Below are 16,270 nucleotides of genomic sequence, written 5' to 3'. Positions count from 1 at the left end.
ACGTACTGAGTAAGAATATATTTTAAGTTTTCAGTTTCGACCCCATTTGGTCACCGAAAACTGTACCGAACTGTAATCTTTATCAGATAGCTGTCGGATTTTATTTCTCACTCTACGGGTGTCAGAAAAATATGAAACTTTAAATCTAGCCTCATAAAAATATTTCTGACTTATCCTCCAATTTTCATAATTTTCTGAGACTGTGCATTTTCTGCTAATTTATCTGTCCCGTTTTCAACAGAAAATTCTAGATCTTCTATTTTCATTCCGATTTCAGCACAAGTCACTTCTGACTTATGTTTTACTTCTACAAATTCAATAAAAATAGTTTCTCACACTATTTTTTTTTTTTTATTTTTATACCAAAATCTGGTATGTTACATCCTCCACCCACGAAACCCATATTTGGAAACCCTTCATCCCCTCATCCGTCACCGACGACGAAGAAGAAACGCTTCTCGGCGTGGAGAAGCTCGTTAGTGAGTGTGACATCCCAATAGTCCCACATCGAATAGTTATGACTAGATGTGGAAGTATATAAGCTTGATTGGGTTAGATATAATAACTGAGCTTAAGCATTTTGGGCTGGTGGTTTGGGCCCAATGAGTTATTATTGCTAGTGGGTCGGGTTGTTACATTTGGTATCATAGTCAGCTCATCAGCCGGAAGTGTGAGATAAGTCTTGGCTGAGCCAGGGTCGGTGATTGACAGGCTAAGTTAGGGTCGGAATGACAAAGGCTAGCGAGACAAGTCTCACATCGCCTGGTGATCTTGGGCTCTGTGTGTGTTTAGGGCTGACGAGAACGTCAGGTCTAAACGGAGAGAGTTTGTGATATCCCAATAGTCCTATATTGGATAGTTATGGCTAGATGTAGGAGTATATAAGCTTAATTGGGCTAGTCATAATAACTGGGTTTAAACATTTTGGGCTGGTGATTTGGGCCAATAAGTTATTATTGTTAGCAGGTCGGATCGTTACATTTAGTATCAGAGCCAGTTCACCAGCCGGAAGTGTGAGATAAGTCTTGGCTAAGCCATGGTCGGAATGACAAAGGCTAGACATAATAACTGGGTTTAAGTATTTTGGGCTGGTGATTTGGGCTAATAAGTTATTAGTGTTAGCAAGTCAGATCGTTACATTTAGTATCAGGGCCAGTTCACCAGCTGGAAGTGTGAGATAAGTCTTGGTTGAGCCATGGTCGAAATGACAAAGGCTAGTGAGACAAGTTTCATATCACTTGGGGATCTTGGGCTCTGTGTGTGTTTGGGGCTGACAAGAACGTCAAGAAAGTCAGGGCCTAAACAGGGGAAGTCTATGACATCCCAATAGCCCCAAATCAGATAGTTATGGCTAGATGCTGGAGTATATAAGTTTAACTGAGTTAGACATAATAACTGGGCTTAAGCATTTTGGGCTGGTGATTTGAGTCCAATGAGTTATTGTTGCTAGCGCAACATTGGAAGAAACAGCGAGGTGGATGGTAGAAGTGGAGGTGGAGGGCGAAAGAGAAATGGACGTAAAAGAAGCACACGAAAAAGAAGAGGAAGGAGAAAGAGAAGGAGAAGAAAGAGGATGAGAAACAGTGTAATTTTTATCCAAAAAGTGCAAATTTGGTTTAAAGAGTACAACTTTAATTTAGAAAAATGTAATTTTTATTACAAAAAGTGTAAGTTTTCTATAAAACAGTGCAATATTTTTTCTGAAACTGCAACTTCATTTTTTTTTTCTTTTCTCTCTGATTCTTCATATTTCTTGTAGGAAAAATATATTTTTTTTATATTTTACTATTTATTTTTTTTATTTTTTTATTTTTTGCATCCTTTTTTCTTGGCTCTACTCTCAACTGCGCTCAGCTCCGAATCCTCCTTCGCCGGCGCCGGCGTCGGTGCTTGTGCCAGCGAAGGCGAAGGAAAAGGACACGATGCTGTCTTTGTTACCATCACAAAGGATCGCGAAGGCGGTGGTGGGGGGTCGAAGAGAAAACAAAAAAGGAGAGGAAAAAAAAAGGAGAGGAAGAGGACACGATGCTACTCCCCTTACTATCGTAAAGAGCCAGGGAGGCGGTGGAGCAGGACGGGAGAGAAAATAAAAAAGGTCGCGGCGGGACCTTGGCGGAGTCGGAGACGAGAAAGGCAGGGGGTGCGCGGGCGAGGGCGCGCGGGACAGAGGCGAGGCGGCCGCCTCCGCCTCCACCTTCGCCTCTGTCGCTCTCTTCAAAGAGAAAGAAAAAAAAGAACAAGAGAAAAAAAAAAATAGGAGGATATTTCGGTCAGTTTTCTGAAAATCCGATCAAAATCTGCAAAATTCAAAAAGATTGTCTATTTTTACAAAAACTCAAAATTAGTAAATTGTTTATGCAAATTGGCCAAAAATGAAAATATATAAAAAAAAATTGCCAACCTATGATCCGAACCCGGCCCAAACTATTCCGGGCTAGTATAGCTGTAAACAGAAGTTGATTCGAAAATCGATGGCCCTTTCCTACAGCATTCCTTTTTTTTTTTTCTCCCTGTCGTATTACACGGCTAGCTAAAATTGCGACTTAGTTTTCCCCTGTTCGTTTGTCTCTCCTGTTCTCTCCTATGACTCTCTCACACCACCAACTCCTCTGTTTCTCTCCGCCACCTTCTCCTCTTCGCCCTCAAAAGCTCTTTTCTCCCTCCCCCCATTCCCCTCCTCCTCGCCTCTCTCTCCCTTCAAACCCTAACCTCACCCTCTTCTCCTCCTCTTCCACTCCCTCGCCATTTCAAACCTTGCGCCCGCGCCCTACAACCCGTTCTAGGGTTTCGATTCGCGGGACTGAGAAGCGTGGGGAGCGGGACGCGGAGGAAGGGGATGGGGCTTTGCGAGGGTTTGAGGAATCGGGCGCGGAAGGGGGGGAGGTGGTGTTCGAGAAGNGAGAAAAAAAAAAACAAACGAGAGAAAAAAAAAAAGGAGAGGAAGAGGACACGGTGCTACTCCCCTTACTATCGTAATGAGCCAGGGAGGCGGTGGAGCAGGACGGGAGAGAAAATAAAAAAGGTCGCGGCGGGACCTTGGGGAGTCGGAGACGAGGAAGGCAGGGGGTGCGCGGGCGAGGGCGCGCGGGCGAGGGTGCGCGGGACAGAGGCGAGGCGGCCGCCTCCGCCTCCGCCTCCACCCCTCCACCTTCGCCTCCGTCGCTCTCTTCAAAGAGAAAGAAAAAAAAAAAGAACAAGAGAAAAAAAGAAAAGAGAAAAAAAAAAGAAGGATATTTTGGTCAGTTTTCTAAAAATCCGGTCAAAATCTGCAAAAATCCAAAAAGATTGTCTATTTTTACAAAAACTCAAAACTAGTAATTTTTTTATGCAAAATGAAAATATAAAAAAAAAATGGCCAACCTATGATCCGAACCCGGCCCAAACTACTCCGGGCTAATATTGCTGTAAACAGAATTTGATTCGAAAATGGATGGCCCTTTCCTACAGCATTCCTTTTTTTTTTTCTCCCGGTCGTATTACACGGCTACCTAAAATTGCGACTTAGTTTCCCCCTGTTCGTTTGTCTCTCCTGTTCTCTCCTATGACTCTCTCACACCACCGACTCCTCTGCTTCTCTCCACCACCTTCTCCTCTTCGCCCTCAAAAGCTCTTTTCTCCCTCCCCCCATTCCCCTCCTCCTCGCCTCTCTCTCCTTTCAAACCCTAACCTCATCCTCTCGTCCTCCTCTTCCACTCCCTCGCCATTGCGAACCTTGCGCCCGCGCCCTACAACCCGTTCTAGGGTTTCGATTCGCGGGGCTGAGAAGCGTGGGGAGCGGGACGCGGAGGAAGGGGATGGGGCTTTGCGAGGGTTTGAGGAATCGGGCGCGGAAGGGGGGGAGGTGGTGTTCGAGAAGACGCTGAGGCTGGTGGAGTGCGCCATGTTCGCCTCCGTCGCCGGCCTCGCCTACTTCTTGAGCAACTCCCTCGCCATCGAGGTGAGCTTCTTCTCGCTGAATTCGATAGCATCTTTGTCATTGCTGTAGTGATTCGGTCATTGGGTTTTGCTCGAATTCGGTTTTGAAACATTACCTGGTAAAAGGAGTATAGTGTTAATGCCAAGTTAATCAGATGAATGTTGTCGTAAAACAGTAAAGCATTCTTTTCATGGAGTTTAGATATGTTATCGCTCCTCTCGCCATCAAGGTGAGCTTCGACTCGCCAAATTCAGTAATACCTTTGCTATGATATAGTGGATTAGGGCATTTGGGTATTGCTCAAATTTGGTTTTAATCAAAGCATGAAACGAACGAAACATTACCTGGTAAGAGGAGCACATTCTTACTGTAAAAAATCCCAAAAAAGGTTAATCATGTATGGCGATTGCTGTCTAATAATAGGAATGTTGAAGTAACAGTAAAACATTCTTTTTGTGATGTTAGAAGATAGCACATCCTTTAGGGTCTGTTTGGCCCTACCATATACTGAAGTGCTATCTAAGTAGTTCTATTATTCTCTCTCCTTCTGCGGTATTCTAGGTGGCGCTGATGGCTCATCACCTGTGCACTGTATGATCTTTAGTCTACTTGCTTGGACTATTGTAACCAATTGTAGTAAACTGTATAACCATGCTCCTATTGAAAGTTCAGTCATTGGCAGCTCCATCTTTCATATTGAAGCCAGCCGGATGCTTATTTTTTTCTAACTGATTAATATGTATGGTTTCAAAGTATCCTTGGTCTTGTGGCTATTCTATAAAGCATGCCGTCTAATTTTACGAGCACATAATTGTCACAAAAGACACTTGAGCACTTCTCGACTTTGACCATTCAGCTGTTATTATATAAAACAAAAAAAAAATTCATTTTTAATCTCTCCTTCAAGGGGGCATCCATTAAGAGGTTCCAAGATAGATATCCTCACTTATATCTGTTGGCATAAAGGGCTAGCATCTTGCCCTATGGCGGAGGCCAGGTTGGCCGAGTCACGTTTGAAATGGCAAGAGGTTGGGTTGGGCCAAGTCATGTACTCATGTCTGAAGTGATGTGAGGTTGGTTGTGCTGAGTCACAATCGAAACTCGTAGGCATTGTGTCTGGACGCTTTAAGTGAATTGGTTGCATATTTCTAACAACTTGAGCTTTTGGGATGGTTGGTGCCAATGATCCGATAAGTGGTATTACAGTCAGAGATCACGGGTTCAATTCCTACATGCTGCGAATTTGTGTAGATGTTGGAGGGGAGATTGTTGGTTTAAAGGGGTCAGTATCCTGCTCTTTGGTGGGAGGCCAGGTTGGGCCGAGTCACGTTTGAAATGGCAAAAGGTCGTGTTGAGCCGAGTCATGTTTAGAGTGGCATGAGGCTGGTTGTGCCGAGTCACAATCGAAACCTGTAGGCTGTGTTTGTACGCTTTAAGTAAATTTGTTGCATATTTCTAACAGCTCGAACTATTGGGATTAATGGTTAGTGCCAACGATCCGACAATATCTTTTTCTAGCTTATCTCAGCTTTACTCTCAGCACCTTAAACCATTGCTATCTTCTGCTTTCTGAATGCTATAGGCCTATACTGCTTTTAGCTTCTTATCCACATACAAAATTGTTATGAAGGTTCTTATAGCATTCAAAAACCTTCCTCAGTTTCTTATTAGTGGTACATTATGTTGCATACCTTTCAATTAACAATTTGATGTCTTTTATATTGTTTTTCTCTTGAGAACAACAATTGAGGTTTGTTATCAATATTACATGCATTATTTTCAATATTTGTAATATCTTACTAGGAACTTTGTACATTGTATTTATGCACCTGCAGAACTACTTTGGTTGTTTCTTCTCGTTGCCCATAGTGATCTCTTCAATGAGATGGGGAGTGGCGGCTGGTAGGAAAACCATGGTAAGCTTCAAGCTAGACTTTTTTCTTTTAGCCTCCTTCAATAATAATTTCCTTTGATTTTATGGGTGGCTATTGATTTCTTCAATTTTAGTTTATGTTTATATACATTTTATAGGTGGCTACTGCATTGCTATTACTCACATTGTCCGGTCCAGTAAAAGCATCAACTTATTTGGTTAGTACTTTTGAGCTTTCATGCCATAAGTTCTATACTTCTGTCTTTTCTTTGTATTGTATTTCCTTTTGGGTTCATCTTTAGTTTGTTGTATGTAAGCTTTAATTTAGTATGATTTCCAAGCACTATTTAACTTTTCTTGGTGAACTTAGGGGCTGTTTGGTTGCACGCATTTGCAACTGCAGTGCAGTTGCAAATGCGTGCAGCCTCAATTCCTTTGTTTGGTTTAGTGTAGTTGAGTTCAACTGCTGCAGTTCCAACTACACAAGAAGGTCCAAATGCTGCAGTTGGAACTACATCCAAATTGGCCGTCGTTCCAACTGCAGCAGTTGGTGAGGGATAGGATCACCCACAAATTAACAATAATAAATAAATAAATAAATAGCTAAATAAATAAATAATATATGTATATAGGTAAATAAAAATACTTGTAAATAAACTCATACTAATAAAATTTTTTAGACAATACAAGCATTGTGCAAAAAATTAAATTTTTTAAATTTATTTTATTTAAAATATAAATATAGTTTTTTTAAAAAATTTTTATAGAATGTGATCGTGTATGTTAATTTAATAAGTTTTAATTAATTATAATTATTAAATTTGATAAAAAAAATGAGAGAATCGTTTAAATTTTAAAGTTTGATTTACATATTAAAATTAAATAAATTAAAAATTTTAAATGTGTCGATTAATAAGTTGAAGAATATTATATATATCTTCTTATTTATTTATAAATAGTAAATTTAAATGATTAATAAACTTATACAATTATTTTATGTTTAGTGAAGGTAATCTCACCACTCTATCTGAAAAGGTGACAAAATTCACAAATACAACTATCAGCTTCATATTACCAAACAGAAGAAATGTAACTGCAGCTGTTGTAACTGCAGTAGTTGCAACTGCGCAAAACCAAACAGACTAGGTGTAGTTACAACTGCAGCATTTGCAACTGCATGTATTTCCAGCTACACTGTTTGTGCAACTACATCCAACCAAACAGCCCCTTATTGTAGTTGCGGTGCCCTGGTTTTAGATAACTGGACATCTTACTAACACATAACCGCAGGAAGTTTGGCTGATATGTGAACGATAAGATGGTTAGTGATGTGACATCAATAATAATTGCTTGTATCTCTAGCAAGTGGGGACTGGGAAATAGCAAGAATGGAGAATTAAATTAAGAAATAATGACTTAAAGTACAGGAGCAAGCACTAATTGAGGCCGTAGTGATTTATATGTAGGCATGATTTGCATTGGAATGTGCCTTGAGTGTCAGTTAAACAAATAAGACGTAGAATACAGTACTAGAAGATGGCCTTTATTAAGGTAACAGAGGGCCTTGTGAAATTATAATTGAATTGCTGAAAAGGTTTTGTTATGGAACCCCAATTTATTGGAATATAATGTCCAATCAGTGATTGCTGTTTTTTCAATATGGCACTCTTGTATTGCTGAAGTTGTTAGAATCTTAGACTGCATATGAGCTTACAGACTAATTCTTTGAGTAATTTGTTTATAGGCACATCAAAAGTGCTGAGACCATTACTGTGAACTGTTGAAATATATTAGAAAATCAACTCTCCAATGATGTGGACTTGTGGAGATTTTAGAGCTTACGGTTTTTTTTTGCATTTAGCCCCCTCGTATTTTTTATTTAGCAAATGCCCCTAGCAAATTTGTATTTGCATATATGGCCCTCTTCTTGCCACACGAGCGCCACGTTGCATGTAGCGGCATGGCACACCCCCTTGTACCAGTGACAAGCCAGTGGCACATTGGCATGCATTGACACAAGTTTTTTTTTTAAATTTTCATAAAAAATAACTTTTTAGATATTTCTTTTTATCACTAATGTTATATAAAATGTCTCAAACATTATATCTCACACAATTTTTATAATGAGAGTCATAAAAATCTTAACAACTAAAAGAAATCATTTTATACATACTCTGAAAGCATTTGCATGAAAACAAAATTAAAGTCATATTTGGGTAAAAATTTATTGGAAAGCATAAGTATGGGTAAACTCATTATATCTTAAATGATAAGAGAAATTTGGGGAGATTTTCTTTTTTGTATTTTTTTCACTAAAAGTTGATCTCATTATGTAACGGAACACACTAATTGCTTCAAATATTAGTAGATTTACAAGATTACATATGTAATGGAAAAATCTTTGTAAAACTTTTCACCTCAAAAAATCTCAAAAAGACAACAAAAAAATAAAAAATAAAAATAAAAATCATTTTTCAATAGAGTGTCAACATGACCCCATGCCATATGCCAGCAGAGACTCAGCATGGTATGACACAGGCAGCACAGGGCGACATGGGTGGATGGGCAATCCTGCTTCTCTCCTAACATTTCAACATAGAAAGTTCTTGTTTTGCTTTCTTCAGTTACCAGCAAAGAAAGTTTTTGTTTTGCTTTCTTCAGTTACTTTCAGAATGGTCGCCTTTTGGTTTGGTTCCCATTGAAACATTACCCATTCTGTTCAAAAAAAGAGAGCATTCTTTTATGAAAAATGTTTCTTGTGCAGTACACAAGTCATCTAGCATCTAGTTTCCAGGGTAATGTGTTAAAACTGGGGAATTTCTGTGAAAGGACTGAAGCCACCTCAAACGATGAAAAACATGCGTTATAATAAAATAAATTTAATGAAATTGAACTATGAAACTCAATATTGGACTTCTGTATGTTTGAAAACTTTGTAAAATGGATAATCTGTGATATCTCAAGCAAGAAGGAAACATTCAATGGGCTTCTATGTGTATTATGATAACTACTGATAAGTTATGGTCATTGCTAGTCTGAAGTAAAACTGAGAACAGAACTCGTTTTCAGCCATGCTCACTACTTTTAAGATGTTAAATTCATTTAAGAGTAGGGCTGCTATACTCTTATGAGTAGAGCTCTTTGTACTCATAAGTTGTTTTCAATGATGGAGCTTCCAAATCAATGATCCGTTAAATATGATCTAGAGCATGAATGTCCATCAAGTGGGCATAAAATGAATGGTTGAAATTGAACGATACCTCTAAAACTGGATGATCAAATCCTGCAATTTAAGAGTCGACGTTTATTAATTTTTATCTAGATAGTGAATAGACATTTTCCTATCAAAAACTTCAAGCATACCTAATTCCGATTCTTTACAAAACCGTTAAAACTAGCAGTATTTCTTATGATCGTTAAAAATTGTCAATTTTAAGGTCTTTTTGAATCGAACTAATATGAATATCAGAAAAAGTTATGAAATTGATTTTCTAAAAGTTTCGAAGGTTGTAAATCATGATTTAACGAGGTATGGAATCATCGAATTGGAGCCCCTTATCTCAAAAAACACAATGAATACGAAAGCGATCGTATAGTAGCTGAATCTTCATTTTAATTAATTCTTTCTGATTCCAATACCTAATTTTGTTCCTATAGTTCAAATTCAAATCGTCTATTATCAGCCATGCATAGGCCCTGGCCTTTGGTAGTAGGTTTAAAGTTCAGATAGAGAACTTATCAACGCTTCTATGTCAACGTACATAAATTCGCCCTAATTACTACCAAGGTCAATTGCATGCTTGTTTGAATGTATCAATGAATTGCTCCCTATCTAGCTCTTGCAGACTAACAATCAATGTCAAATCTTATCTGTGCAGCTTATGCATGGCTTGTTGTTTTGTCTATGGGTTTACTATGGAGGTGAGAACTCTTAGATTAAATCCACTCTCTCTTGCCTCTCTTGACTCTAGCTGCCATTTATCTCTCAGTTAGTATTTTTAGACCGACATATTTATTCATCACTTCGCCATCCATCATTAATTAGAGATTGACTGAATATCATATGGCACTCTCATCCTCTTTCCAGGCTTGGGGCAAATTGGGTAACATCCATCTTCCTTTGCTCGATTGTAATGCTCTTACCTATTTATTCGATTTATTGAACATGCTTAACAATGGAATTTCTCTAGTGTTGAGTGTTTCTAATCTTATCATGCAGGTCCGAGCAATGGGAGCTGTTGGATACGTTTTGATTTCCTCTTTCCTTATACGAGAGAATATACTTGACTTGGTATGTTTTTAAAGGATAAATTACATCAGGGGTCCTCAACTTTTTGCTTAGCTCAGTCTGATCCTGAACCTTTCAGTTATTACAATTGGGTCCGTATCTGTTGCTCTCCGTTATAATCTAACCCTTTCGTTTGGTTTTTCCATCAAATAGGATTGAAATATCCACATAATCATCATCGTACTGGTAGATGAGCAATTTTTGTTAGTTCTTGTTTGGCAACATCAATTTACTTTTAAGTCAATGAAAAGGGTAAAGATTGCTGCAGAAATTAAAGTTTACAGACTGAGCTGTAACAATTTGAAGATCGTTGAGAAACTAAAACCTCTTGGAAGTGTCAGTGATCCGTGGTGCAATTTACCTATTTCCAAAACACGAATCCTAACCTTCAAGTGTGAACATTTCTGGAGACTAAACAATTGATCATCTGCAGATCACCATTAACATTCACGCTTCGCTCACCTACATACTGACGGCCATAGGAGTCAATGTCGTTCCAACGATGGACGCCATCTATCTCTTATTTGGAACTCTGGTAACTTTTACATCATTTCAAATCTCGCAGTTCTTTCGCTGAATTCGTGTATGATATTGCGCTCGGATGCTGTTAATTCATCTGTTTTTGTTGCTGAACAGCTTCTACTCAACTGTGGATTCTTTGTTTTTTTGCTGCATATATTGTATGCTGTGATCCTTACAAAACTTGGATTGAGGGCTTCTTTGAAACTTCCAAAATGGCTGGATAAAGCAATTTGAGGGCATTTTTGCGAAATTTATTGCCACCCATACAAAATATAGGAAACCTTGGAATCAATCTTCAAAGCTTGTTCTTCTTTTTTTTTTAATTCCACTGTTACTATTCTGTATAAAATTAGTGTTGGCACATTAATTTCCGGGTTGTAATTGTTCATTGTAATTGAAATCTTTATGAAGAAATAGAAAAACACAAGGCTAAAGTGCAAAACCAACCTTGCACTCTCACCCTTTATCTCGTTAAACCCTGACATTTTTCTATGGTTGCTGCATCTTGCTCTTGTTTTTAAATGGGCACAAAATTTTGGACATAATTGTTGAATATAGATGCAAAAAGTTTACGAAAAATGACTTGCTGATGGCGTCAGTTATACTTTGATAGAAAAGAATCTTTCAATTTAAATAAATTGTCTGATAATAGAACTATTAATTTAGATATAGTTCTTATCAAGAAGGGTATCTTGTCTTTTGTTTTTTTTTCTTTTTATGCTTTTCTGGTTTTGATTTTATTTGTTATATTGCAACTTAACTAGGTGCATTAATTAAAAAACCCACATTATAGTAAACTTTTAAGACCCGTCCGTGGTTTATAATATTTCAGTAATCTTTTATATTTTTTATTTCCTGCAAGTAGGTTTATTGTAATCAAGAATTTAAGCGTCGTGGCACAGGATCCTATCGGAGACTTTCCGGTGCGTGCCGGGCTATGTGAATGCGTGTTAGTCATAAAAAATTTATGTGTGCAGACACATAATAATATAAAATATTTATTTATTTTTTTTAGAAACAAAATATTCTAACTGTTTATTATGTATTTTACTGTATCGTGTTGATAATTTGTTAGCACGATACAGTAGAAAAGAAACGATCCGTGCCGATGGACACTTAAATTCTTGATTATAATATTCGGGGTTGGAAGTTTTGTTATTTTCGGACTTGATGAAGATTATGAATAGTCGGTTAATAAGAATATACAAGTCTGAAATAATATTCGAACCCCAGTGGCATGTTATTATTAACAAATTAGTCATTTCAAATGTAAAATATATGATATTTTCAAAATATTTCAAACAAATGAAATGAACCACTACTTTGGTCTAAATCTAATACTGTTCTTCAAGTTTTATTTGAGATAGCTGTAAGCTGCTGTTATGTTTAATGTTGTAGTGTTTTTATGTACAGGTAGTTAGGGCCGTTTGGTTGAAGGTTTGAAATATTTCGGGAAAATAGTATATTTTATATTAAGAATAGCAAGTCTGCTCCTCACTTACCAAGCTGCTTATATTGGAAGGTTGTTAAGATTTTTTTTTTTTTTCTTTTTTTTGAGAGAGATAGGTAGTATGCTATCCGCTTCGTTTATTTCATTTTGAAATAAACTTAGCTGGAAATGTGAATCAGCTAGGATTCGAACTTGGGTCTTGGGTACCAACCATCAAGCCTTTTGCCACTTGCTTTAGGGACGGTCGGTTTATGTATTTTTATTATTAATGAACAACTAATGATTCTCATTAAATATAAGAATAAGAATACATCATAATCTGTGGTAATCAAATACTCTTACTAGTTGAGTATTTATAATTACTATTTTACTGATATTTTTTACAACTATCCAATTTAAATTGAATGATAATAATTTAAATATTTCAGTAAAAAAATACGAAAGATTACTAGAATATTACGAACAGTGTAACAAAACAAGCCCCTTATTATCTTGTACTTCTTGAATTATTGTTGTTTGGAATGCTGTAAACTTTTTTCTTATTTAAATACAATGATATGACTTTCTCATTGAATTCTACACTGCAATCAAAATTTTCTTTTAAAATTTATTAAATTATTATCTTCTCGTCACTCTCCACAATTATAGGGCTGGCAAATGAGCGAGCTGGCTCGTGTTCGGCTCGATATTCGCTCTTTCCAGGCTTGGGGCAAATTGGGTAACATCCATCTTCCTTTGCTCGATTGTAATGCTCTTACCTATTTATTCGATTTATTGAACATGCTTAACAATGGAATTTCTCTAGTGTTGAGTGTTTCTAATCTTATCATGCAGGTCCGAGCAATGGGAGCTGTTGGATACGTTTTGATTTCCTCTTTCCTTATACGAGAGAATATACTTGACTTGGTATGTTTTTAAAGGATAAATTACATCAGGGGTCCTCAACTTTTTGCTTAGCTCAGTCTGATCCTGAACCTTTCAGTTATTACAATTGGGTCCGTATCTGTTGCTCTCCGTTATAATCTAACCCTTTCGTTTGGTTTTTCCATCAAATAGGATTGAAATATCCACATAATCATCATCGTACTGGTAGATGAGCAATTTTTGTTAGTTCTTGTTTGGCAACATCAGTTTACTTTTAAGTCAATGAAAAGGGTAAAGATTGCTGCAGAAATTAAAGTTTACAGACTGAGCTGTAAAAATTTGAAGATTGTTGAGAAACTAAAACCTCTTGGAAGTGTCAGTGATCCGTGGTGCAATTTACCTATTTCCAAAACACGAATCCTAACCTTCAAGTGTGAACATTTCTGGAGACTAAACAATTGATCATCTGCAGATCACCATTAACATTCACGCTTCGCTCACCTACATACTGACGGCCATAGGAGTCAATGTCGTTCCAACGATGGACGCCATCTATCTCTTATTTGGAACTCTGGTAACTTTTACATCATTTCAAATCTCGCAGTTCTTTCGCTGAATTCGTGTATGATATTGCGCTCGGATGCTGTTAATTCATCTGTTTTTGTTGCTGAACAGCTTCTACTCAACTGTGGATTCTTTGTTTTTTTGCTGCATATATTGTATGCTGTGATCCTTACAAAACTTGGATTGAGGGCTTCTTTGAAACTTCCAAAGTGGCTGGATAAAGCAATTTGAGGGCATTTTTGCGAAATTTATTGCCACCCATACAAAATATAGGAAACCTTGGAATCAATCTTCATAGCTTGTTTTTTTTTTTTATTCCACTGTTCTTATTCTGTATAAAATTAGTGTTGGCTCATTAATTTCCAGGTTGTAATTGTTCATTGTAATTGAAATCCTTATGAAGAAATAGAAAAACTCAAGGCTAAAGTGCAAAACCAACCTTGCACTCTCACCCTTTATCTCATTAAACCCTGACATTTTTCTATGGTTGCTGCATCTTGCTCTTGTTTTTAAATGGGCACAAAATTTTGGACATAATTGTTGAATATAGATGCAAAAAGTTTACGAAAAATGACTTGCTGATGGCGTCAGTTATACTTTGATAGAAAAGAATCTTTCAATTTAAATAAATTGTCTGATAATAGAACTATTAATTTAGATATAGTTCTGATCAAGAAGGGTATCTTGTCTTTTAAATTTTTGATTTTATTTGTTATATTGCAACTTAACTAGGTGCATTAATTAAAAAACCCACATTATAGTAAACTTTTAAGACCCGTCTGTGGTTTATAATATTTCAGTAATCTTTTATATTTTTTATTTCCTGCAAGTAGGTTTATTGTAATCAAAAATTTAAGCGTCGTGGCACAGGATCCTATCGGAGACTTTCCGGCACGGTGTGTGCCGGGCTATGTCAATACCTGTTAGTCACAAAAAATTTATGTGTGCAGACACATAATAATATAAAATATTTATTTATTTTCTTTAGAAATAAAATATTCTAACTGTTTATTATGTATTTTACTGTATCGTGTCGATAATTTGTTGGCACAATACAGTAGAAAAGAAACGATCCGTGCCGATGGACACTTAAATTCTTGATTATAATATTCGGGGTAGGAAGTTTTGTTATTTTCGGACTTGATGAAGATTATGAATAGTCAGTTAATAAAAATATACAAGTCTGAAATAATATTTGAACCCCAGTGGCATGTTATTATTAACAAATCAGTCATTTCAAATGTAAAATATATGATATTTTCAAAATATTTCAAACAAATGAAATGAACCACTACTTTGGTCTAAATCTAATACTGTTCTTCAAGTTTTATTTGAGATAGCTGTAAGCTGCTGTTATGTTTAATGAAGTGTTTTAATGTAGAGGTAGTTAGGGCCATTTGGTTGAAGGTTTGAAATATTTCGGGAAAATAGTATTATTTTATATTAAGAATTGCAAGTCTGCTCCTCACTTACCAAGCTGCTGATATTGGAAGGTTGTTAAGAACTCATGTTTTTTTTTTTTTTTTTTTTTTTTTGAGATAGGTAGCATGCTACCCGCTTCGTTTATTTCATTTAGAAATAAACTTAGCTGGAAATGTGAATCAGCTAGGATTCGAACTTGGGTCTTGGGTACCAACCATCAAGCCCTTTGCCACTTGCTCTAGGGACGGTCGGTTTATGTATTTTTATTATTAATGAACAACTAATGATTCTCATTAAATATAAGAATAAGAATACATCATAATCTGTGGTAATCAAATACTCTTACTAGTTGAGTATTTATAATTACTATTTTACNCGGGAAAATAGTATATTTTATATTAAGAATAGCAAGTCTGCTCCTCACTTACCAAGCTGCTTATATTGGAAGGTTGTTAAGATTTTTTTTTTTTTTCTTTTTTTTGAGAGAGATAGGTAGTATGCTATCCGCTTCGTTTATTTCATTTTGAAATAAACTTAGCTGGAAATGTGAATCAGCTAGGATTCGAACTTGGGTCTTGGGTACCAACCATCAAGCCTTTTGCCACTTGCTTTAGGGACGGTCGGTTTATGTATTTTTATTATTAATGAACAACTAATGATTCTCATTAAATATAAGAATAAGAATACATCATAATCTGTGGTAATCAAATACTCTTACTAGTTGAGTATTTATAATTACTATTTTACTGATATTTTTTACAACTATCCAATTTAAATTGAATGATAATAATTTAAATATTTCAGTAAAAAAATACGAAAGATTACTAGAATATTACGAACAGTGTAACAAAACAAGCCCCTTATTATCTTGTACTTCTTGAATTATTGTTGTTTGGAATGCTGTAAACTTTTTTCTTATTTAAATACAATGATATGACTTTCTCATTGAATTCTACACTGCAATCAAAATTTTCTTTTAAAATTTATTAAATTATTATCTTCTCGTCACTCTCCACAATTATAGGGCTGGCAAATGAGCGAGCTGGCTCGTGTTCGGCTCGATATTCGGTTTGCTCGAGCTCGATTCGAAATTAAACGAGCTGAACTTGAACAAAAAAAAAAAAGCTCGGAATTCATTCAAGCCGAGTTGAGTATTACTCGCTCACTTCAAATTAGGCTCGAAAGCCGAGAATATATATATTATATATATAGAGTTGACTGGCTACTATTAGTAGCCAAAAGATTCATTGTTGCTACCCAGTTTTTAGCCTTTAGATCAACTCTTTTTATTATTCTAACCATTGGATTAAATATTATAACCATGGGGACCACCAACCCTAGGGGACCACTCAACTCTAACCGACTAATATC

General features: G+C 36.5%; 1 protein-coding gene and 1 pseudogene across 1 annotated transcript; both read left to right on the top strand.

Annotated features, from left to right (window-relative positions):
* On the top strand, positions 3,488–11,075 carry LOC109719875 (annotated as a pseudogene).
* On the top strand, positions 12,919–13,991 carry LOC109719876. The gene is made up of 3 exons (XM_020246705.1): positions 12,919–13,044; positions 13,386–13,487; positions 13,589–13,991. Exons 1-3 carry the CDS (start codon positions 12,958–12,960, stop codon positions 13,706–13,708), a joined length of 309 nt encoding a protein of 102 aa, XP_020102294.1. The 5' UTR covers positions 12,919–12,957; the 3' UTR covers positions 13,709–13,991.

The sequence above is a fragment of the Ananas comosus genome, linkage group 14, assembly GCF_001540865.1.
Source record: "Ananas comosus cultivar F153 linkage group 14, ASM154086v1, whole genome shotgun sequence".
Classification (NCBI taxonomy): Eukaryota; Viridiplantae; Streptophyta; class Magnoliopsida; order Poales; family Bromeliaceae; genus Ananas; species Ananas comosus.
The sequence above is the reverse complement of the archived record's forward strand: the minus strand, read 5'-3'. Positions and strand labels throughout refer to the sequence as shown.